At 41.6% G+C, this 23,192-nt stretch overlaps 1 protein-coding gene across 1 annotated transcript in view; it reads left to right on the top strand.

The window, feature by feature from the left end:
• LOC139925310 (glutamate receptor 3) overlaps positions 1-23,192 on the top strand; it is a 73,172-nt gene that overhangs the window by 33,383 nt on the left and 16,597 nt on the right. Inside the window, exons 4-12 of the mRNA XM_071916633.2 lie at positions 255-442; positions 8,947-9,000; positions 9,339-9,500; positions 10,004-10,171; positions 10,472-10,576; positions 12,114-12,221; positions 14,334-14,540; positions 15,748-16,121; positions 20,853-21,051. Of these exons, the coding sequence (XP_071772734.1) occupies positions 255-442; positions 8,947-9,000; positions 9,339-9,500; positions 10,004-10,171; positions 10,472-10,576; positions 12,114-12,221; positions 14,334-14,540; positions 15,748-16,121; positions 20,853-21,051 (1,565 nt within the window). The remainder of the gene's footprint in view (positions 1-254; positions 443-8,946; positions 9,001-9,338; positions 9,501-10,003; positions 10,172-10,471; positions 10,577-12,113; positions 12,222-14,333; positions 14,541-15,747; positions 16,122-20,852; positions 21,052-23,192) is intronic.

Here is a 23,192-nt window from a genome sequence, read left to right as displayed (position 1 = left end):
TGGCTGCTAAAGTAACTAGCAGGAACCAAAAATCTAGTCAACCATCTTTCTCTGATTTCCTTATAAGTATTTATCCAATGTGGGGGAAAGCTTTTCAGACATCAGACGTGTTGCTAACAGTTGTTATGAGCCATAATACCCTGGAGGCTGTTCTTTACAGTGATTTGGATACTCAGCACAAGATATACCCACTGCTGTGCACTAAATCCACAAAGACATTTATGTGATGGGGCTCTTCTCCCTCCCCTCTCCAGGTTTTGCAATCCTCCAGGCCATCATGGAGAGCGCTGTAGCCAATAACTGGCAGGTGACGGCGCGCTCGGTGGGGAATATCGTGGACCCCACTGAGTACAGACGCATCATTGAGGAGATGGATCGCCGGCAGGAGAAACGCTTCCTCATCGACTGCGAGGTGGACAGGATAAACTCCATACTGGAGCAGGTATCGAGTCCACACGCACACTACTTCAACTTTCATTGTCTAAGAAAAAACTGGCACACTTGAGGTAACGATGTCTATCCTTCATGTTCAAGAAAAACTCCTGAAGTACCTTTACTCAGCCTTGTGGTACTCCACGTTCCATTATTGTTAAAGAAATAGATACGCCTTCTCTTCCTCACTTTCTGCTGCGAGCACCCGCTATTTCTGTTATTTCTGTTTCCGTTATTTCCATTTGCGCCCTCAGTGCAGTCAGCCACTCTCCTGGCTCTCTCCGCTCCCCACTTTCTATTTCTTTTCTATTACCCCGAGCACTTTGAGTGCATCATAATTTCCTCAGATCTCAACCTTCTCATTTGGAAGACACTGTTAAAACAGACGAAACGGGTACACTCAATTAAGGCTTGTTATTTGTTGGGTTTTTTTTGTTCCGACATTGTTTGAGGTCACCTGGGCTTAATTCACGGCGAGGAATAAAACAGCCTCCTCATCCTTGTTTCCTAGGTGATCATCAGCTGTAGTTTTCCCACATCAGTCTTGACTCAGATGTATTTGTTAATGCATGCTGCACACAGAGTGGCTTCACTTTAATAAATGCTTTATTATCAAAAATTTAATTAAATCAGGGTTATTTAGCATTTCGTTTACTGCACACGGAGTCATCATTTAGTGTTCATTTGCAGGATTAGATTCATTCACTGTTTGGTTGCTAATATTTTAAATTGGAAGGAAATTACGTCATGCGTGCTTCTGGTCACATTTTTCCGGGGAAACGATTTTCAAGCTGAATTGATTGGTTTGAGATAGCGCTACTGAATCCTGAACAGTTGTTTATTTCTGATGATAGATTGTCAGTTGCAATTGAAATGATGCCAGGATTCCTCAACTGGGTGTGCTTTGTGTTTCCTTCGATCGATGAGCAAACACACATGCTTCAAGCAAGCCGCTAAAAATCGTACATTCCCCTTCAGTTTGGATCCTCGCACTTACTGTGAATTGCAGCGCTGCAATGCAATGTTTACTGGATCTTTTACAAAAAGCCTCAAGCCCACAAGCACGCGTTATTGTGTGTGTGTGTGTGTGTTGATGCATGCTCATTTGAACCATTAATCACAGGCAGATACCTAACCTTCTGTCCTTTGCTGAGGTGTATGTGTGCAAAGGCTTCTGCCCTCTACATAATGATCCTCATTATTACCAGCCTTACGAGTTTTCCTTTGACCTTCACTGCAGATCTGTCTTCATTGCCGCTGACGCCGGGGAATATTTTTAGTGACAGCCCAGAACATTTTCATTAATTAAGAGAAGTTTGCTTTTCTCTGCCCTTCTCGCTGATATAGAGGGTTTCTGCAAAATTGCCCCATATTATATCCAAGTTATCCAATCAGATAATGGCGGTCACTGGGTGTTACATCAGGCTGATTATAATCTCTTTACTGTAATGGCTTAATGTGAATGGTGGCCTTGTATGCAGCCATCTGTCAGACAAGCGTCTCTCCAGATGCTTGAGAGTGGCAAGACACGTCTGGGTCTCCCGAGAGCGCTTCCTTATGCGAGCTGTGACATCAACACTTGCTTTAATATAATATCAGCTCCCAGTGTAAGTAGGACACACTGTCCCGTAACAGCAACAACAATGAGCCTACTATAAATAGCCTACCCTCCTAGCCTGAGGGAAGATCTCTCACAAAGGCAGGAGTGAGCAAATACAACCGAGATCAGTCAGACATCAGGAAGCAGCCATTTTGGACATGAATCTGTTATCGGCGTTCAGTACTAGACCTTATAGAGAGAGCGAACCATGCTCCACAATCCTATAATCATCAATATACTCACTTAGGCCTCTTCATTGGTCGGTCTGGCCTATTGATACTTGCATTTAGGCTATTATCTCTAGCCAGTATGCTATTTATAATGCAAATGCTGACACCTATCATTCAATTTGTGATAATTACTTTTGTCAGCAAGCTAGGTTGGATTGGAACGGGGCTTTTCTTGCCGATGAATGTGCTGTGGGACTTCTCCCTCTCCTGCAGGCTCTCTTGCCATCTTAAGAAGTATCAGTCCGTTCATCCCCTCAGTAAAGAAAAAGACAGAGCGATAAACAGCACCGCCTCCCCAAAGGCTTCTCATCAATAACAGAAGCGCAGCGGACTGTTATCCTGGCCAAAGGACCAGTTTGCCACCTCCTGTGGGTAGACAGCACAGTGGATGGAAGAGAGAGAGAGGGAATGAGAAGACGGAGGGCTTGTGGGAATTGAGGCGTGTAGCGTGAAGCCTCCCAGTGCAGAGCTGCGGAGGGAACAGGAGAAGGGCCCAGCACCCAGAGGAGCGCTGGAATTCCACACCCAGAGAGTCACATAGTAAAACAGGACGCTTCTTTGGGATGAAATCACATCTGTGTGGCAGTAATCTAATCCTGTATGTGAATTGTAGTTTTGCTTATTGTAGTTTCCTTTACACAGACATTGGTTTAATAGCATGACATAACAAATGGTTTCTGTAGCATTGGCATTTTCTCTGAGGGGAATGATGTTTACAGCACTGTTTTGTAAATTGTCTTGTAACTATAGTTGCAACTTGCTAACTGCTGAACACTTTGATCATTTGAAAAACATATCAAAAAGCATTGGACAAGACACAGTTGCCAAGGAGCTTTTGGCAAACCTTTAGATTACAGCTCACAACAAGCAAGATGTTCTAACAAGTAGTTAGTGGATTGATATCTAAACCATATTAAGTAAGGACTCATGTGTAAGGGAAATTATTTCAGTTAAAACTCAGATAAATTAGCTGTTACCAAGTAAACAGATCTGCAAGCTACACTGAAGTGAGTGATAGCTATAGTTTAGGAGATTTATATTATGTTAATTGTTCAGATAATTTAAATCATTAAGCGTTCATTTGCTGGTTAAAAAGGATTAGTAGCTAGATCCATTTGCTGTGAGCGTTTGTACAACTTCTCTAATTTTGAACTCTATTCATAGTATTCTGTTACATCACCACACGGCCATCTTGGTAGGAAAATAACAGGTGATTGCAATAAATTAACAGGTGATTACAATCAAATGACAAACACAATGAGCTGTGTGTATTGTAAAGCGCCATATTGGTAGGAAATGCATGTGACATCATGGGAATACTATGAATAACAAGTAAACATGTCGTCCCCTACAAATGATGCAGGCACCCCTTGGGCCAATCAGTAACAACTAAACAAACATTTTACCACCCCCCCTTACGCCAATCAGTGCAATTTTAGAAATGTCAGAATGGAGCAATGAGAGGCATCATTCCCCGAAATTTTCGTCAAAATCCAATCAGTGACGTCTGAGATATTTTGCGTGATGGATAGATGAACCGGGGTCGATACATAGTCCCGCCCCCGATTACATCATGAGGGATAACAAACAATAACTTCCATTAAAATAATCTGTTTTGTGGTGAGGCTTGGTGATGTTTGATTGATATGTCGTGTGATCAGCCATGTCCACACTCTCCTATATTTCTAAATTTGTTTTGTGTGCATCTGTGACAGTTTGTAGACAAATCCCTCATCAAATATTGCCCCGTTTAGGTGGAATGGGATGAGGATAATTGGGTGAATGGTGAAAAGGGACAGTTATCAAGCTCAGGATGCCAGTTCCAGTTCTGAAGAAGGCAGATGACAAATCACTCCAACAAAGAGAAGCCTCCATCAGTGGGAAGGGAGTCAAATCCTCTCGAAGGCACTTGGGCAGAGATCCAGCGCTGCACAGGACTGTGGCTCCAGCCGGCTTAATTAGAATAGATTCCCCCAGGAATATTTAGGCTAATAGTGGTGTAGCCCGGCCCAGCTCAGCTCAGCTCAGCTCAGCTCAGCACCACACAGCACAGCCTGTCCTGCCTGTCCAGACAGGCAGACAGCAGGAGAGCTGGAGCCGTGGAAATAAAGATAACTGAGACCTGAGACAACTGCTCTCTCTCTCTCTCTCTCTCTCTCTCTCTGTCCTCAACAAAGAGGTGAATATAATGTATGGGTTTAACCTGTGCTGCTGTGTGTAGGCTGGGCTCATTTGTCTGTTGATCTTAAAGCATGGATATGATGTATATGATCACAATTCACAGGGTAGGATCGAAAAATGATGGATTGTGATTTTAAAATGTTTTTAATTGCTGAGATTAAAGCACCAGTCGATAATTGCAGGGTAGCGCCCCCTGTTGAAACACTGTCACCATACTAGTTCAAAAAGATTAAGGTAAGCTTTAAGGTAAATTGAAAATGTGTCAGTTGTCCTTTTCCCCAACCAGGACATGAACGTTCAGCCTCACACATGGACTGCACGTGAAAACAAGCTACATTTTGGGAGAGAATTTACCGTTTAGCTTCCTTGTATGGAGGCCAAATAATGTGTCTCATTGCAGACCAATAGGACTTTGACCTGCTTGAGAACTAATAACAGCTGCCTGATTCTTGTCTTGAACAGTAATTGCAGAGAACAGTGGACAATGGCATCCAGACTATCCTTTCCATTCAATGAGCATTAAAAATTTAAGAGCCAGTCAATACAGTCAGTGCTGCAGCTCCCTTCTCACTTGCAGGGTCTTCCTTTCTCCGAGCTTTTTGAAGAGGTTTTTTTTTTTTCCCAAGAAGTGATTTCGACAGAGAGAAATGTCTGAGTCCCATAAAGGTGCAGCTCTGTCGGTGACGGCAGCGCCTGACCTCGGCCAGGCTCCCGTCGGTTCCAGGTTCTCACTAAAAGAGACTATCCCATGGGACTATGAAACTAGAGCATCAGGATACTAAAAATATTTGTTATGCCCACATGCCTTTCTTCAGCAGAAATTGCTGGTCAACAGAACAGGGCATGCCAGGAGCGATTCTTCCCACACAAAATCAAATGAAATTGTCCATAAGTCCTTTACAAGAACCTGAGGACATAATCAGAAATATGGGTCCACCTCCCTGTTCAGTGAGTCAAAGCTATCTAATTGCTTACATCTTGTTTGAGTATTACATATGAAAATGATGAGGAGTCCGTCTGTATCCCATGATTGAAAGTTGTTCTCTGCTGGAGTCTTAGAGGTCATGAAAACCCCAGAAATAAGACAACTTTTGATTCACAACTCCACCACTTAACCTTATTATTATTATATCATTTAATTTAAGAATATCATTAGTTGTGATAAAATTAGAAAATGACGGACATAAGTTTATATTGGCACCATAAACTTCAGTAACTACTAAAAAAAATAACCTCTTACGTATGGCAGTGATAAAAACGAATTAATTTTTCATAAGTGTTTTGTAGGAGTGTGACAACTTGATTTGTTTCATCTTGGTATAATTGTGCGCTTTTCACACTAGGTACCTGCAGTACAATGTATGCAAATGAGCTTCCACCTCCACAGCAGCTTCCCAAGATACAGTTTGTGATTTTGGTGTGAAATATCTGGTTGATTGCCTGAAGGCCAATGTTATTACCTGTCAAACAAGACCAAACCTCCCAGCTTCACACCACTTTTCCTGATGTTAGACATGTAGTTTTCAGTATACTCATCCCGGCAAATTTACCAAGGCGCTAACTGGAGTGAACACCATGTCTAGCCAGATTTTCCAACTTTAGAATAGCTGTCAGTCTCTGAGCTCTCTGCCAACCTGATGCCTACTCTCTTTGCAAGTCAAAACAACGTTTTTGGCTTGCTTTGAAAAGGAGTACTTGACACAGAAGCAGATTTGTAAATCTACCATAGAAATGTGTATCAGATATTTACTTTATGATTTTTTTTTAGATAGTAAGGATTGTCCATTGGGAAGCCAGTAGTTGGGTTTCTGGTTATTTTGTTGACAAAGCAACACTCCCTTGTCCTCTGTGATTCAAGCCTGGTGACACAGTTTCTCTTTTTCCTCTTTGTCATTTATAGGAAAATTACATACTAATACGACACTATACTACACTACAAATTACACACATTAATCCTCTGACTTTGACTACTGATTATGGTCACACCCAAGTAAGTGCTGAAATCACATATGAATGACTGTGTGACACATTTCTGGCAACAACATCAGTTTTATGCAGCCAGTTTTGCCAATCTTCAGCATATTGCAGTGAGAAATTGAAGACACATAACATCAATTATCTCAGTTTGAGATACTTATTTTGATTGCCTCTCTTGAGAAAAATTATATTCATCTAAGTTCAACTATAAAATGTTATAAATATTTACACCATAGCTGCAAAAGCTGACGGCCAATAACACAAAGCTGCAGTTTAGACACCTAATGCACATGCCATGTGTTTGTAAGCTTCATGTATGTTGCATTGAATATAACACATTACACACATTATATCTATTACATTATTATCTGTACTGTTAACTCTATGTACTCTATGTACTCTATGTCTGTGAATAGTAATGCTATAGGATGGTACTTCACCTTGCACACAGATGCTTGAATGCATGAATGTGCACAGTACAACCCTACACATCACACACACACACACACAAACTTGCAGCAACCCTCGATTATGTTTGCAGATTACATTTGCGTTATCGTATATCTCAAAGGTATAATAAGCTGTAAATATTTGTTTGTGAAGCTACAGCTGATTAACTTCCAACAGCTAAACTCCAACAAGGTTTCAGTGAAAACCAGCAGCTGAGGTGTCAGTTTTAGATGCTCACATATAAGTGAGGAGTCTGGAGCTTCATGCCTGAGTGTGTTTGAGACTCTTCAGACGAGAGTCGCAGCCAGTCACTCCAGGCACTGCAGCTTCATTAAATGCGTGCTGTGTTGTTACACTCGGGTCACTGTGGCTCCCTCTCGCATGGATGAATAGCAAATGAAAAGCTTTTTAAGACAATTTGGAAGACAATAAGTGGAAAACCTTCTAGGAATTTTCCTTACGAGGAAAACTGTAGGACGCAGGAGTTAGCGGTGCAGGTGTAAAATGTCGAACACAATGAAATCATTCCGCATACCCGAGGAAGGTAATGGGATTTATTGTTGAAATTGCTTGGGGGATGTAAGCAGGCTGGAGGACTAACCTTGGAGCATCAAGGACGTCCTCCCTCCGGAGACAATTAAGAGATATTAAGGCGGGACTGAGCGCAGGATTTTGAAGGGCGGAGGTGTGAATGAAAGCACAGGTGCCTGAGACGGTGTGCAGATAGGAGCCATTGAAGATGAAACTGGGCATTCATGAGAATACACTTCAATGCGTTTGAACAGTTGCAAGCCGGACCACTAGCCTTATTGTGAAGCATAAGAAAATAAAAGGAATATATGGAAATAGTGTTCAGTACTACAACAATGCATGCCCTTGTTTCAGTGCTGTGGCATGGTATGCTTGTGTGATGTTATTTTTTGAAAAATAACCTTTTGGGGTTAAATATGTAAAAAGATATAAAGTACATAACGGTTCTGCCAGCTGGTGTGTCAAATCTTTGATGCTCAGTATCTCAGAACTGCACTCAACCTTATAACTCCAAGCTCAGGAATTGTAATCTCGCCAATGTAATATCTATCTGGACATTTGATATTTAAATAATTCCAGTGCCTGAGTATACTTATCAAAACTGTGGGGGAGTGTAGAAAGTGAAAAAAAAAAAAAAAGAAAAAAATATCCACCCCCACAGTACACAGTTTTTTTTGAAACCCATCTCCATATTCTGCTATAGGGAATCAGAATGAGAGCAAGAGAGATAGGGAGAGAGAAAGTAAGTGTGTGTGCGTGTGTGTGTGTGTATGTGAGAGAGGGATTCAGAGAGAAAGAGAGAGAGAGAGACAGAGGGAGAGAGAGGTTTGGCTAGGTAATTAGTTGAAACAAAACAGCGACTCTGACTCTCTGTGTGTCTGCCTGCTCAGAGTCAGACAGGTACTGTACAGTTTTTTTGGTCTTAATTAAGTCTAGTGTGCAGAGAAGACACTCACAGTAGAAAGAGGCAGACTGTGGAGCACAGGCAGCTGCAGAGTGAGAGGGGAGTTTGCCTGAGACCTGACCTTATTTTACATGTTGAAGTTAATGGAAAGGAACAAGCACTGTCACCGCACTCTCTCTTTCTCACGCACGCACACACAAACACACACACACACACACACGCACACACATATATATATATACAGAGATTCGCCCAGGCACACACATGCAAAGTCGCCCCCATGGCCTTACAACTCCCTCTCAAGTTCTTTAATACTTCCTTCTTTCTTTCTTTCTCTCTCTCTCTTTCTTTCTTTCTTTTGTTCTCCTTCAATCTCTGTCTCACTCACACACATCGTTTAGATAATATTACAGGTCATTGTGTGTTATGTAAGTAAGAAATCGAGCTAATTTGATCTGCGTTTTAAAGTTGAGAGTCGTTGTAGTTCCTGAAGCTCTACACATGTAAATCACAGATTAGGTGCAGTATGTTTATTACATTTCTGAATCAGCAGATCTAAATGTACTTGTTGGTGATTGGTCCTCTGTTCATGCAAAAAGCTTGTATTAATGTGATCTATGTCTCCCTCCTGCTTCTTGTAGGTGGTGGTCCTGGGAAAAAACAGCAGAGGATACCACTATATCCTCGCCAACCTGGTGAGAGCATGAAACACCCCGACCCAACAGTACAAACGCAGCGCAACGTGATGCAATGCAGTGCAACGCAACGCCACTCTCTCAATAACTTTGTCAATCTTAGTTCTCTCAATAACTACTTTTAACGTAGACTTAATTATAGATGAATTAAACAGAACAATATAATAGAACACCAGAGCAACATAAGCATTTTAACAACTAAAAGATAAATTCTGAAGCCATACCCTGCTTGCAATTCATGATTTAAACCGTTTTTTTCCCTGCTAATGATTCCCTGCTCCATTGCGAGGCTCGTGTCCCATGGTATTTATTCAACCGGTTGTGCTCTTTGCTCCCAGGGCTTTTCCAACATGAGCCTGGACAAGGTTTTTTCTGGTGGAGCCAACATCACAGGCTTCCAGATCATCAACCCAGACAGCCCCATTGTCCAGCAGTTCCTCCAGCGCTGGGAACGCCTGGATGAAAGAGAATTTCCCGAAGCCAAAAACACTCCGCTGAAGGTCAGCAAGGCGTAGCTGTCAATGTTGCAGTTACGTTTTATTTACATCTTGAAAGATCCTTTTCTACCCCCCCCCCCCCCCCCACCCCCCACCCCCCCCCACCCCTCTTTCTTCCAGAACCCAGCCCAGTTATTTCAAAGACAGGAATATTTTTCACTCTTTTTGAAACCCAGAAAATGTGCTAATCAGAATCTTCTCAGTGAGACGTTGCTGAAATAACTTGTCACCTGCTTGACTTTCATGAAAGGCAGTTTTTACACTTTTCATGTCAACCTTGATGCAAGACTTTGATTTTCTTACTTTTTGCATCAGCAGCACTGTTCTTTATGTGTACTAAGTACTGCACATCCACACTAATGCCCATGCAGATACTGAATCTGCTGATGATATCTTGTTGTGATGGCAACAAGATACCAAACTCCCAGTAGCTCGGTGCAGTGTGGAGCTGCGTCTGCATGATGTCACTGGTGTGTCACTGGGGTTTCTTGTGGCCTGTGTCTCAGTATACATCAGCGCTGACCCATGACGGCATCCTGGTGATTGCGGAGGCCTTCCGGTACCTTCGGCGTCAGCGGGTGGACGTGTCTCGCAGGGGGAGCGCCGGTGACTGCCTGGCCAACCCCGCCGTACCCTGGAGCCAGGGCATCGACATAGAGAGGGCTCTCAAAATGGTACGACTTCTGTCTCAACATGTCAACTCTTTCTTTCACTCTATAATGCATCTAGATTTTGTCTTTATGATAGCTAACTATCATAATTAAGTTTCTGTATTTTGGAAATTTCATGTTAAATTTGGAAAGATGACTAAACACAAAGCAGCAAACCTCAAAACCTACAAAACAAGTCCTTTTTTTCAGCCATTACTGGCCATCATGCAAATTTTTCCATTCCGGCAGCCTATTCCATTCCATATTAGCCTATTGCAGCTGTATTATTTTGTTTTTTATCATTCCTATGCTGGTGCCTGGCAGGTCCAAGTACAAGGTATGACAGGCAACATCCAGTTTGACACATTTGGTCGGAGAGCCAACTACACAATCGATGTGTACGAGATGAAGTCAGGAGGTCCGAGGAGGGTAAGTGAGCGGAGAGCCTGGGACAGATGTATCATAATGTAATTCATGTATGATAAAAAAATACTCTTCACATGATTAACACATGATATAGATATCGAACTGTGATCTCTCTAAGTAAGTCAGCAGTACAGCAGTTAGGGTTCGACCGATACGGGGTTTTGATGGCTGATATTTTTCCATTGAATCTGTTGATAGACAATATTTTGTGCCGATGTTCTGAATATTTAACTGTGACTATTTTCATGCCAAAAAAAAAATTCAAGGATTCAGTTTTCCCCCCAGAATTTTACTATTTGCAGGGTGGGAAATCTTGTGAAACAGCATTTAGACAATCATGGTACAGTAAAACTCCATTAATAAAACTCTAGTCTAACTCTAAATTAAAGTTGTTAGGTGGGTTAGCAGCTCTTTAAGGCAGGGTGAGGCAGGTTGGATTTGCAGGTTTTACAGACTGTCGACCCTGAGGCTGTTGAGTAAAATCATATCCTCACCTCCATCATATCAGCGGTGGGCAACACTGATGGTTGATGGTATCGGTCTCACCTAACATCAGTGTTCACTTGTACCCACTCCTGCAGCGTTAATGCACTGATCTATCTCCAGATACTGGGGTCTGACCGGCCCACCTGTTCCCTTAGTGCTCTGTTATAATTGGGCTTTAGGGGGGCAGGACAAAGGCAACACCAATGCTGTCAGCATACACACACACACACACACACACACACACACAGACGCAATGTCACTGACACACACACGCACGCACAGTCTCACAGACAGACAGACACACGCACACACACACACATACAATCTCACACACACACACACACACACACACAGACCAACAGCGTTGTCGCTCCATGACCCTGAACTCTGACAAGGTGCCCACAAAAGCTGGCACCAAAAGGAAGTGGCCCCATACTGTCCACATAGCTCAGCTCACAAGACCCTGTGCAACACAGCGACCCGTACATCCACACTCACTGTGAGCCAATCTGCAGTGACAACAGAGTGAGTACTGGGACTGGAAGCCACCAGAGTTGGGAGATGTAGACTTCTTCTTGGCTGAGTATAACAGAAATAAACATAATGCAGCTATTGGAATCGCTGAAACCTCAGGTTTACCAGACACAGGATAACATGTTTGTTTTGTGTTATGTTGTACTGTGTGCTATGGATAACAATAATAGAATAGTAAAGCAACCTACTGCACTGGCTAGATAAGGCACATTAAGACTATTAGGTTTGTGCTGCTGGTATTAATGTGATCAGTATCCGAGTGCCACTGGTGCTGCCTTCTTGTTATGTAAGGGAACATTGGCTGAGCCAGGAATAGATTACTCCTACTCTGCTGAAGTGTAGCACAGGTGAGGTGAGAAGCACCACTACAAGCTCTTTATATCATGCACCAGGCAAAATCAACACTGTCTTCAGCTGTGCAGATAGAGCCTTCCAACTCACATGTACTTGGAGGCTCTATCTGTAAAAAAAATGTCTTTCTGCTTCTTGTAATAACTGTGAATCTCTGTGTCGTTTTCAGATCGGCTACTGGAACGAGTACGAAAAATTTGTATATATAATGGATCAGCAGGTCACCAACGAGTCCTCTTCTGTGGAAAACCGAACAATTGTGGTCACTACTATTATGGTACACTTTCCAAGCAGGTTTTAAATGTTCCACCTAAAGATTTCTGCCACTCAAGGTCAAGGTGTCCATTGTTGCATTCTGTCCTGGGAGGGTAGAATTATTTTGTTTTGAGTTGCTTTCCATCCACTCACTACATGTTGAAACAGTCGACTCACAAAGAGTGTTTCAACTGTATCCGTGTGGGTGCCAAAGCATTTTGGTTTTCTATATTACGGTGGCCTGTTGTAGCAGTGACATCACAATAACGGCTTTGGTAATGATAACTGTAGAGAATAGACACCATCTTATTCACATTCAGTGCATACGTAAGTAAAAAACCATTTCCCTCTCATTAAGTAAATTGTCAGTGACAGTGGGGGCAGATGCTACATCGCTAAAGTGAACGAGCATTTGTCTCTCACTAATAATAAATGATCAGTATATGAGTAGGACATAAACAACCAAAGGCTGCAACCTTTGGTTTTTTATCCCTCCATTCAAATTTATTTCAAATTCTTCCCTAAAAGTTCAGTACTGAATTATAAAATTGCAAGATTTCTTTAACACCCATTGCTCTGAGTATGTTGTGGTCAGGACACACCTGCTAGTTAAACTGAAGGATGCAGGTAAGATACAGTAGTTGCAGGTTAGGTAGTAATCATCGACCATTTTTAAATGTAAGATAAGGTACGCCTTATCTTACATTTAAAACCATGGCCTCTCCTTCCTTCTGACTTTGTCTATTATGTGCTCATCTTAGGCAAATTCAGAATGTAAAGTCATACATTTTCATATAGATTTCCCTTGAAATCTATTATTCTCATAACCAAGCTGGAAATATGTAGAATATTACGCAGGGCTAGGGTAGAAAAACACATGAGTAATGTTGTCATTGCATTATTTTCTCACTGCCAGGCATGCCTTTGATTTGATTGAAGACATTATTTTAGATACATAATAGTCATCTCATTAATTTCATGTCCCGTTCTTACATTCCATAACCTTTTAAGAAAATGCCATATTTAATGAAAGGCCATCCTATTATCATAGGGTGTGATTCATTCTCTTTTTTTTTTATAACCCATAGAAAGGTGAAATATTACATAGTTTGATGAATAGTGCAGTTGGATTAAAGTGAAAGCATCACATAATGCTCTTCCTCGAAGATTTCTAAACAAAATTCTGTTGAGAACAGAATTGACAGAACATGTACAGGTAAAAAAACCTCAGAATAACGTACAGAAATGCCTTATGATAAAGTAAATCCCCAAGTTAACATCAGAAATCTAAAGAAGGTTTGATGGAAAACATGTCGTACATTATCGAGGAAGTGCATGATATTTAACAAAAATAACTGAGCTACATAGATAAATAAGTCCACTCTCCAACAATATAATCAAAATAACAAGCAGATTTTATTTAGATCATGTATATTTTGTATTGTTGTTATGATTGTGATTATGATAAGTTAAATGAAAACAATATTTAATCAGTATGACATTTTTTCGATCATGCAAATTATTATTTTCTGATATGGCTAAATCAATTTATATTTACTTTAGTTTCTTAGTTGGATGAATTCACCTGTGTGCACACTGATGTTTTTGCTGCTAAAGAAACAGGAGTAGCAGTGTCTAATCTCTCTGCTGTCACTGATATTTACTTTATGAACTGGAAAGTGCCCCATTCAGCTTGCCCCGCCCTCTCCGCCATGCTAATGCAAAGCAAATGCAATCCCCCCGCCCATCCCCTACATCCACAGCTTCAGATTTCTGACTAGTTTAGCATGAGGGAATCCTAACATCCTGCTTTCCCTCCTTTATACCTGTTACATGCTTAACTACTCCCAGCGGCCCAGTAGGCCTGGCCACTCCACCGGTGGCCCGCTGCATTTGGCTGTGAAATCAGAGTCAGCGCCCCAGCAACATGCCTGTGGCCGCCGCTGCGTAGCTTCTTGACCACGCTGTTCTGTTTGTCTCTTGTACGTTTGCCCCGTCTGTCTGTCTGTCTGTCTGTCTGTCATCCGAGCATGTGTGCATGCGACCAATCAAGGCCTTGTGTGACCGAAGAGGTCTGGCCACTGTGAATGTGTACTTGTTTTACTGTAAACTCAACCTTGTGTCTAATTAACAGGAAGCGCCGTATGTGATGTACAAGAGAAACTATATGCAGATGGATGGGAATGACAGATATGAAGGCTACTGTGTCGATTTAGCTTCTGAAATTGCAAAGCATGTGGGGATAAAATATAAGCTGTCGATAGTTGCGGATGGGAAGTACGGAGCCAGAGATCCAGAGACCAAGACGTGGAACGGGATGGTGGGTGAACTGGTGTATGGGGTAAGTGTCAGTCTGCCTGTGTGGCTCATATAGGGAGGGAGGGGGGGGGGGGGGTAGCTATTAAACATTCATCACTTTCTATTACTTTACCATCATATATCATCAGATTTGTTTGATACTGTGCAGATTATTGTAAAACCTAGTGAATGTCTTGAATCAGCCGCCACACTTTCATAGCAAAATCACCTTGACGATGGTATGTGTTCTGTATGATGATTTTCATCTTTCATAAAGCCCCGACTGCTAACTGGTTAATGTTTCATGTAAAAAATCTCTGACAGCAGACTAGGATCTAAAACATCCACATGCAAGCAGTGCTCAGCAGGCTTCTCACTGCAACACCTGTAATTTCTGCAGTAATGACTGTTTTACAGACCACTCTGCCCCACTGCAGCCCTCACAGTAGTAATGGCTTAGATGGAGAAAGATGACCCCCTGTAGTAATTGAAATGGCTATTACAAGCCCCCTGATACGTTTCTGCATCCACAAAGCGTTTGTATGACCATTAATTAGCTATTGGGATGTAAATGAGCAAGCTGATAATAGAGACCATCGGTAATTGAGAGCTGCGTTTGGCTGAGACCCCTCCTCACTTCAGCCAAGATAATTTGAACCTTCTGTGCTATATTTACATATTTTTAAGTCCAGTTACCGCTCTCACCTTAAAGCGTGTCACTGCAAACCTTTATCACCGCAGCGAGATACTAAGTGACGAGCCTGTCAGGCTTTGCAGAGACTCTGATGGAGGTGAATTTAACAGTCTGATTCAAATTTCATGGACTGCTTGCATAAGCTCCTCCACCTCTGTCCCCCAACCCTCCCGCTTGATTCATGGAGGAGATTTGGATTAAGACAAAGACATTAACCACCACAAATGCTGAGTGACTCATTTTAAAATGGCAGATTTCTCTCACTGGTCTCTTTCAGCGTTGCTATTCAATGCAGTCTAAGCTACCATATTTCACGGTGTCCAATCTGTTATTTCCATAAATTTGCATTAAAGCCAAATGCTTAGAATTACCAAGTGACCATGACTACCTGATTATTAGACAGTATTACTTATAAATAGTCACAGTTAGAGGTTTGACTTTATGGATATCCATTTTTCCATTGATATATCAGTATTTCATGTTGATAGATAGGGTTTGATCAGTTGTTGATGCTGATGTTGACTAACTCCTAGTGTGCCTGTTCCCATTTTCACAGAGAGCTGATATAGCCGTGGCTCCGCTAACTATAACATTGGTACGGGAAGAAGTGATAGACTTCTCTAAGCCCTTTATGAGCTTGGGCATCTCCATTATGATAAAGAAGCCGCAAAAGTCCAAGCCGGGGGTGTTTTCCTTCCTGGACCCGCTGGCCTATGAGATTTGGATGTGTATAGTGTTTGCCTATATCGGCGTGAGTGTGGTGCTCTTCCTGGTCAGCCGGTTCAGCCCGTATGAGTGGCATCTGGACGAGAGCGATGAGGCCAAAGACCCCCAGAGCCCCCCCGACCCCCCCAACGACTTTGGGATTTTTAATAGCCTGTGGTTCTCCCTGGGCGCCTTCATGCAGCAAGGATGCGATATCTCACCAAGGTTGGTTTGTTGTGTTCATTTTCCATCACCTCTAAGTTGTCCTCATCATCTCTCTGCATTTTATAGTCACTATACGTACATCTCCATCCTGCCATGGTGCATATATGTTATTTTGGGCTTTGGTGTCACCTGCTACTCTTCACCTAACCTCATACTCCACCTTTTCCCCCATTTCCCTCACTGATCGAGAATCCTGGCTCTCTACACCACGTTGTTTTCAAGCTGCATGCTGGCAGTGATGCATTGCATCCACAAAGTAACTTATATCCACCATGCTGAGGGCTGTAAAATGCACAGGGGTCATTACGTCTCTAAGTAGTTGCCTGTATTCCCCATGACTCTTGGAGGGCTACCGTGTTTTTGCTGCATGTCCCATTTTACGGTCATCAACTTGGTGCATATAATGTATTCTACGTGGAAAAAAACATCGTTATGCATTTCTGCTCTGGTGAAGCACCGCAGCCATGTAGGAACCGCATCATGTGTTTTCCCAATACGGTCGCCATGTGTCCTCCCTTCTTTTCATTCATTCAGCCCATCTCATTGTTGTGGTGTCCCTGACCTCTTCTTCAAGGATCCAAAGGATTATTTCAGTCATCCCTTCTTGTCTGGGACAGTGGAGGATTGTAGAGCAGCCGGGTGAAGAGCAGTGACAGAAAATTCAAGGAGAGGTCTATCACAGATTGGGATTAGTCCTTCATGAATGGAGTGGATAAGGATGTACTGCAGGATAAATAACGTTCATTTTTCATGGTGATGGACACTTAGCATTCTTTCCGCTTTTATTCTAATGGGGAAACACACTGAGAACAGGCTCTCAATTCTAAGTATGCCCTTTGGACACAGACCAAAAAGAAAGAAAAAAGGACAAGTACAAAAATATAAAAAAAATGCATCTGATAACGTATATATTTAGCAATAATAATAAAAAGACACTCAAGGACATAACAAGACAATAGAGCAGGAACATTAAAAAAAACTCCCACACTTGTTGTGAATGAGTGCTTCTAATTTTAGTCTAAGTCTAATTAAAAATAAATAAATACATTTTGTTGGTTAATTGACCCGTGTTTTCTACTATCAAGGTTAAAACATACCTCGTTCTGGTAAAAGAAGCCCAGTTAAACTTAAACAAATTCAATTGTTCATCTAACATGAGCTTTAGATAAGTTAAGTCCTTTGCTGATACAGTTTGGTTCCCGCTGAATGGGACAGTTTGAACCAGACGGGTGCATCTAAATAGCCTTTGATTGTCCGTACAATGCGGTGTTGGAACTGCTGAGTTGTCCCATTAGCCTGTTGGTGCTGAGAGTGATGACTGCTGAGTTTGATGCTGTGGTGTAAGTGTAAGCCCAAGTCTAGGTAGTACAGGTCTTTAGTTGAGCACAGGTCTAGTCGGTGCTGGACGGGGTGTAGAGGGATCTGGTTCTGGGATTCTGCAATTCGGTGCTCAGCAGTGTTGTGGGGCTAATTTAACGGAAAAAAAATCAATTAAGTAGCAAATGCGGAGTCTGATCTCGACTACAAAGCACATGCATTTTTTGAATGGAATCTATCCTTGCTCAAGGTCATTACTGCCCTGATAAAGAAGAACTAGAATAGACGATACTGCAGTCTGCATACAGATGTCATTTGCAATGGCTCAGTAAAAATCGATATATTAATATATATGGTAACTATCATATAATTAACACGTGACTGAACCCTGCCCACAAGTATACATTCTGTCTTGTCTTGCAGCCAAGTAGTAAACACACATCATGATCAAAACCAATATGAAACATCCTTTGCTGCTGCAGACCATGATCAACTGTGTCAAAGACTTTTGGTAAAACATTAAATGGGGCAGCAGAATACTGCAGCAAATTCACAAATCTGCCCTCAGTGATGCTGCATTGAAGACACTGTGACGACAACTAAAGCAAGCCTGATGATTTATTAGTGAAAAAGGTCCTTAGTTGGTAATTAATCACTGATTCCAGCATCTTCCTAAACAGTATAGCCTTGAGATAGGTCAGTAGTTTTCAAGATCCTTGTGAAGACAAAGCATGTTGTTTGATTTCCATATCTTGAGCCTGGATTACACTTACTCCATGATGCATGTATGTGGCTGCTGTGTGCAGAGTTGTGTGCTAATAGACCTTGTGGCACAAACATATTTAGATGAACTCATCAGGTGTGGTATTGTGGTATTGACCTTGTTATTCTTCATAACAATCACAATTTATTATTCCCAGTGATGAGCCATTTACAGATAAGACTTCAATCAGCTTAGAAAACCACTTCTTGTTGATCTTTGATGATGGTATTACATAGATGCATACACAGATTTTGATTGCAACTTAAAATATTTTCAACAAGAAAACCTCACAGAGCTTGCAAAAAATGGTGTAAGACAACATTCGGCTCAGTTCACACATACATTATCAGTAGGCAGGAGAAATCCAGGGCAATACATCTGCAATGCAATGATGCAGTGCTAATGGATTCTCATTTGAAATGAATGAACCTCCACCGGAGAACAGCACAGTCAATGGACTAAATGTGATCATGGAGTTGGAGATAGTACCAGAGAGAATAGTCAAATTAAGGAATATGAGCCAAGGGTTTAACTATCAGATAGGCACAGACTTTAAAGGGTAATATTACCTCCGGTTTGAGCCTTTCTCTGCCTTTTGCACAATTGTGAAAGCTGTGAAGAAGTGGTTGAGGATCAGGGAGCAGGAGGGGAGTATCTGTGTGACAAAGAGGCATGGCCCATTACACACACCCCGGCCTGAGTAAAATGGAGGATGTCAGAGTCTCATGGTGCCTTTACCACAGCGGTGTTGTCCCCTCTCTGGTCTAAATTTGTAGTGGGGACAGTTACATTTTACAGCTCATGAATTAGGACAGAAGTCCTAGCAACAGAAAGGAGAGCGAGATAAAGTTGCTGCCTGAAATACCAAAGCTATCACATTTTCCCGGTAATGTTGAGATTAGGAGCAGGATTGATGTATTTCACCATAGGCAAGTAATATACTGTGTAACTGTTCAGAACTCCAATCACGTGTTTTAGTGTGTAGTTTCACTTTAAGAAGATATGAAACGGGCACATTATTCCCTGAGGATTGCTTTAAATCAATTTTACAGAAGGCATCAAACACTTCTCTTGACGTAGCATAACAGATGAAGAGGGAATCACTGTAATCCACTGCGGGGCTACAGTGATCAGGAGAAATGTGATCAGAGGAATGTGAAATATGAATTCTCTCTCACAAATAACCTATAGAGAAAATGCTTATATCACTTTTCACCTTATTAATAGTAATAGTAATAGTACTAATATGATCCAAACCAGACCCTTTTATCATCAGGGAAGCTACTTTGGTGGAGCTGACAACTCAGAGTCTGTAATGACTTAACTAATGGTAACTTATACTGGTTCTATATCAAATTGTTCCTTCCAGCACACAGCTTTTACAATTGCTTAAGTCCTGTACCTATCTGTTATGGTTGTGCTGTACTTCAAACAACATGTCCTGGGCACTGTCACTGGGCAAATCGCTTAAGATACCAGCCTTCTGTCAAAGAGCCTAGTTCTGAAGTTGCAGTATTGCCCTTTGCATTGCCTAAAACTTGGATTGGTTGTGAACAACAACGGGAGCGGGGACTGATAAAGATGACCCACTTTGAAAATGGAGTGTTGAGAATGTAATCCATTGACAGCCATGAAATAGCTATGTCAGTTAGTTACCCAGCCGATAATGTTAGCATGGCCTGGCCCGCACTTTGATACATAAAAAGAAAAATTTACTGACAGAACGTTTTCCTAATGGATACTTGGTACAGCCAACTCAGCAACACCGAAACACCCATGATCACAACATATGGCTTTAATATAACAGTTACCAACACATGTGTACTGTCTGAAAAGTTACATACATAACAATACATACATACATACATGCATACACACATATATGAGAAAAAAATACATACATGAGACTAATAAACAGGGGTAAACATGATAGATCACTAACTACAGTAGCGCCCTGGTTGCTGCAATAGTTGGTATAGCAACCAATAAAGCACAGTGAGCCAAGCTTTATGGGAATTATCAACACCACTGGAATGCATGTTCAACCTATCAGATTTCTTGGCTAAAAGTAAATATTGTATGATGTGCAGACACGAATATGTAAATTCATTTTTGAACAAATGGAGCTCAATGATAACTTCTCAAAATAGTTCAATTTTGTTGTTAAAATGTCAAATTAAAATGAAAAAATGCACCTAAAGAAGCTCTTTATACCCTTATGTCCCAAAAACAACTAATACAAGAGACCGCCATGAGTTTTATAATGTCACTGGTTGAATGGTCAAATGTGCTGAATTAAATGAACTAAAAAAAAATTAATTGTATTTCAGTGTCTTTCAGTATAAGAATACACCAAGTGTTTGGGAGACTGGCCCATTGGTTAAGTGATGAGAACATGATGTGTTAGCATGTCTATGTTCTCTTCACTTAATGGGTAAATTGAACCAAACGGGCCAATCTCCCAAAACCTCGGTGTGTTTCTATAAGTGAGTAAAGAAGTGTCCAGCTGAGTCTGAGCTATCTGCAGGCTGATGATCCAGTATACACAGACGTCACAGTGGAAAGGCTTGTGATCCATCCATCCTCCCCCCCATGCAGATCTGAGCACCCTGCTCTCATGTGTGTCTGTCTGCCCTGTTCCCTCCTCTCAGGTCTCTGTCTGGGCGTATTGTCGGGGGAGTGTGGTGGTTCTTCACCCTCATCATCATCTCCTCCTACACGGCCAACCTGGCTGCCTTCCTCACCGTGGAGAGGATGGTTTCTCCTATAGAAAGTGCCGAGGACCTGGCCAAGCAGACAGAGATCGCCTACGGGACGCTAGACTCAGGCTCCACTAAGGAGTTCTTTAGGGTGAGTGTGTGTCACAGCCAGCTGTCTTTCTCTCTGCAGCTGCACTGTATCACAAGGGATCCTCTTAAAAGTCCTGAGTACGGAGCAGAAGAAGTTTCAGGAGCTTTCTTGTGAGTCACTTTACCTGACAGATAATTAAACAAATGAATAATCAATAAATTAATTTCTAGAATTGTTTAGTCCTGATACAGCACTTTCAACATACTGCTACTCCCACTAGACTTGATTAATATAGTACATTTCAAAACAGTGGTACAAAGTGCTTTACAAAAAAATGCAACAAAATAAATAAAAGTCAGTAAGCAGGAAAGCAATAAAAATTACTGAAGTTATTTTAAAGCCTGTGTGTAAAGAGAAATTAGAAATGATTTAAAAGATGTAGCTGATTTCAAAGCCTAGAGGCCTTGATGCCAAAGGTCTGGGCCGTATTTATAAAGCATCTCAGAGTAGGAAATCAGTCCTAACTACCACAAAATTCTCAGAATTCTCAATTTTGGTCCTACTTTTAGGCATACAGTAGGAGTGAAAGCGCGTTATCAGCCTTCTTAACAAGGGAAAAAAAAAAGTCACTTCCACAAATCCCTTTTGTCTACAAAATGAACTTGTGCCCTCTCTGCGCAAAAAAGTTTCTACTTTTTGGCAACAGGATAAAATGCAGCAGTGATGATTTGGATGATTTGGATCCCTCACAGCCAACCATCTGTAGAGCCATAAACCAAACCTCTATCGCCCTCATAGAGCCTCCACTTGTATGCAGATTCATTCATTTCCCCACCACTCAAAAGTGCTGCCAAAGCATGGGCCTAAATTATTACAGCCCAGTCATATTCACACTCCATGGATAAGGACTTTTTATCATAAAAAGTAGATAGACCTACAGCCTGAGCACAAGATACAGCACCGGATCAATCTGTGAGTTATGTAGGCTTATAAGTCATGTAATAGGTTTGCCATTTTGAGACTTATTTCCTGATGATTTCAGACTGTGCTTTAGCCCACAGTGAGTTAAAAAAAAGTTAGTAAGATCTTACAATGAGTTCTGAATCTTACATGCAGTTGGTGTAAATATGCTAAAACGCAGTATGGGTGATTTGTTTCTGTTTGTTAGTTTTGGTTGGCTGCTCCATTTTATATTTGCTGCAGGTGGGAGAGGGCTTTCTAACTTAGAAGAGTGTTAAGACAGTGTCAGTAGTCTAAACAAGATCAGATGAAAGCATGCATAACTCTCTCGAAGTTGACAAAAGATAAACAGACTTTACTTTGGCAACATTTTTACCTGTAGAAAGCAAGACTTCATTGTTTACCTGCTTAACAGTGGAAGCGAATGATAATTTTTGCAAACGCCGTGACTGAGTGGAAGCATGTGTAGCGACAACCGAGAGCGGAGTCTGTGACCCGGCCCATTTCTCAAGGCGTTCAAGCAGACTGACGTGGTCTGCTGTGCCAAACTGAGCTGGGGTCTAAAAGCATTGAAACGGAGCAATCGCCATCATCAGCGAGGAGGAGGTCGTTTGAAACGCTCTCACAGTCTGGGGAGTGCTCTAAAACATGATTCTGAAAAATGTGGTCATTCAGAAAAAAATCCCAGTTGAGAGGAAACTATTTTCTACTTTAAAATGAATTTCATGAATTGCTGAGAGCATGAGAATCCAACTTAATTTTCTTCTAGAGAGGTTGGACTGCAGCGTGTGTAAAACGAGAGGGGGCCGCACTTAGAGGCCAAGGAGCTAGAAATGATTGATTAAAACAATTGGACCAACCGTTTGGATCTGTTTTGGGAATTTAGTTGGAATAACATCTATAGGGCAGGACAAGGATTTAATAGGCGATATAATTTAATCTAAAGGGAAATAAATTGAAAACAGCTCAGCGCAGAAACTTCACAAACTGAAGTAGAAGTAGATGAGGCAGGCTGAGGGAAAGTAGGTGCAGCAAAATGGTAAATTACAACAGTTGATCATAAACTAACTGCTGTGAACGCACTGAACATCACAGGTCGGTGATGCATAACAGGGTACAAGTATCTGAGGGGGAATTTTCTTGTAAAGCTCAAGCTCTATGTTTTTTTCTCTGGGGTTCTCTTATTGACTAGATAGGGTGGAAGGAAAGAGAGCAGATTACATCCATTAAAGGTTGTAAAC

This window comes from Centroberyx gerrardi, chromosome 11 (assembly GCF_048128805.1).
Source record: "Centroberyx gerrardi isolate f3 chromosome 11, fCenGer3.hap1.cur.20231027, whole genome shotgun sequence".
NCBI classification, from domain to species: Eukaryota; Metazoa; Chordata; class Actinopteri; order Beryciformes; family Berycidae; genus Centroberyx; species Centroberyx gerrardi.
The sequence above is the reverse complement of the archived record's forward strand: the minus strand, read 5'-3'. Positions and strand labels throughout refer to the sequence as shown.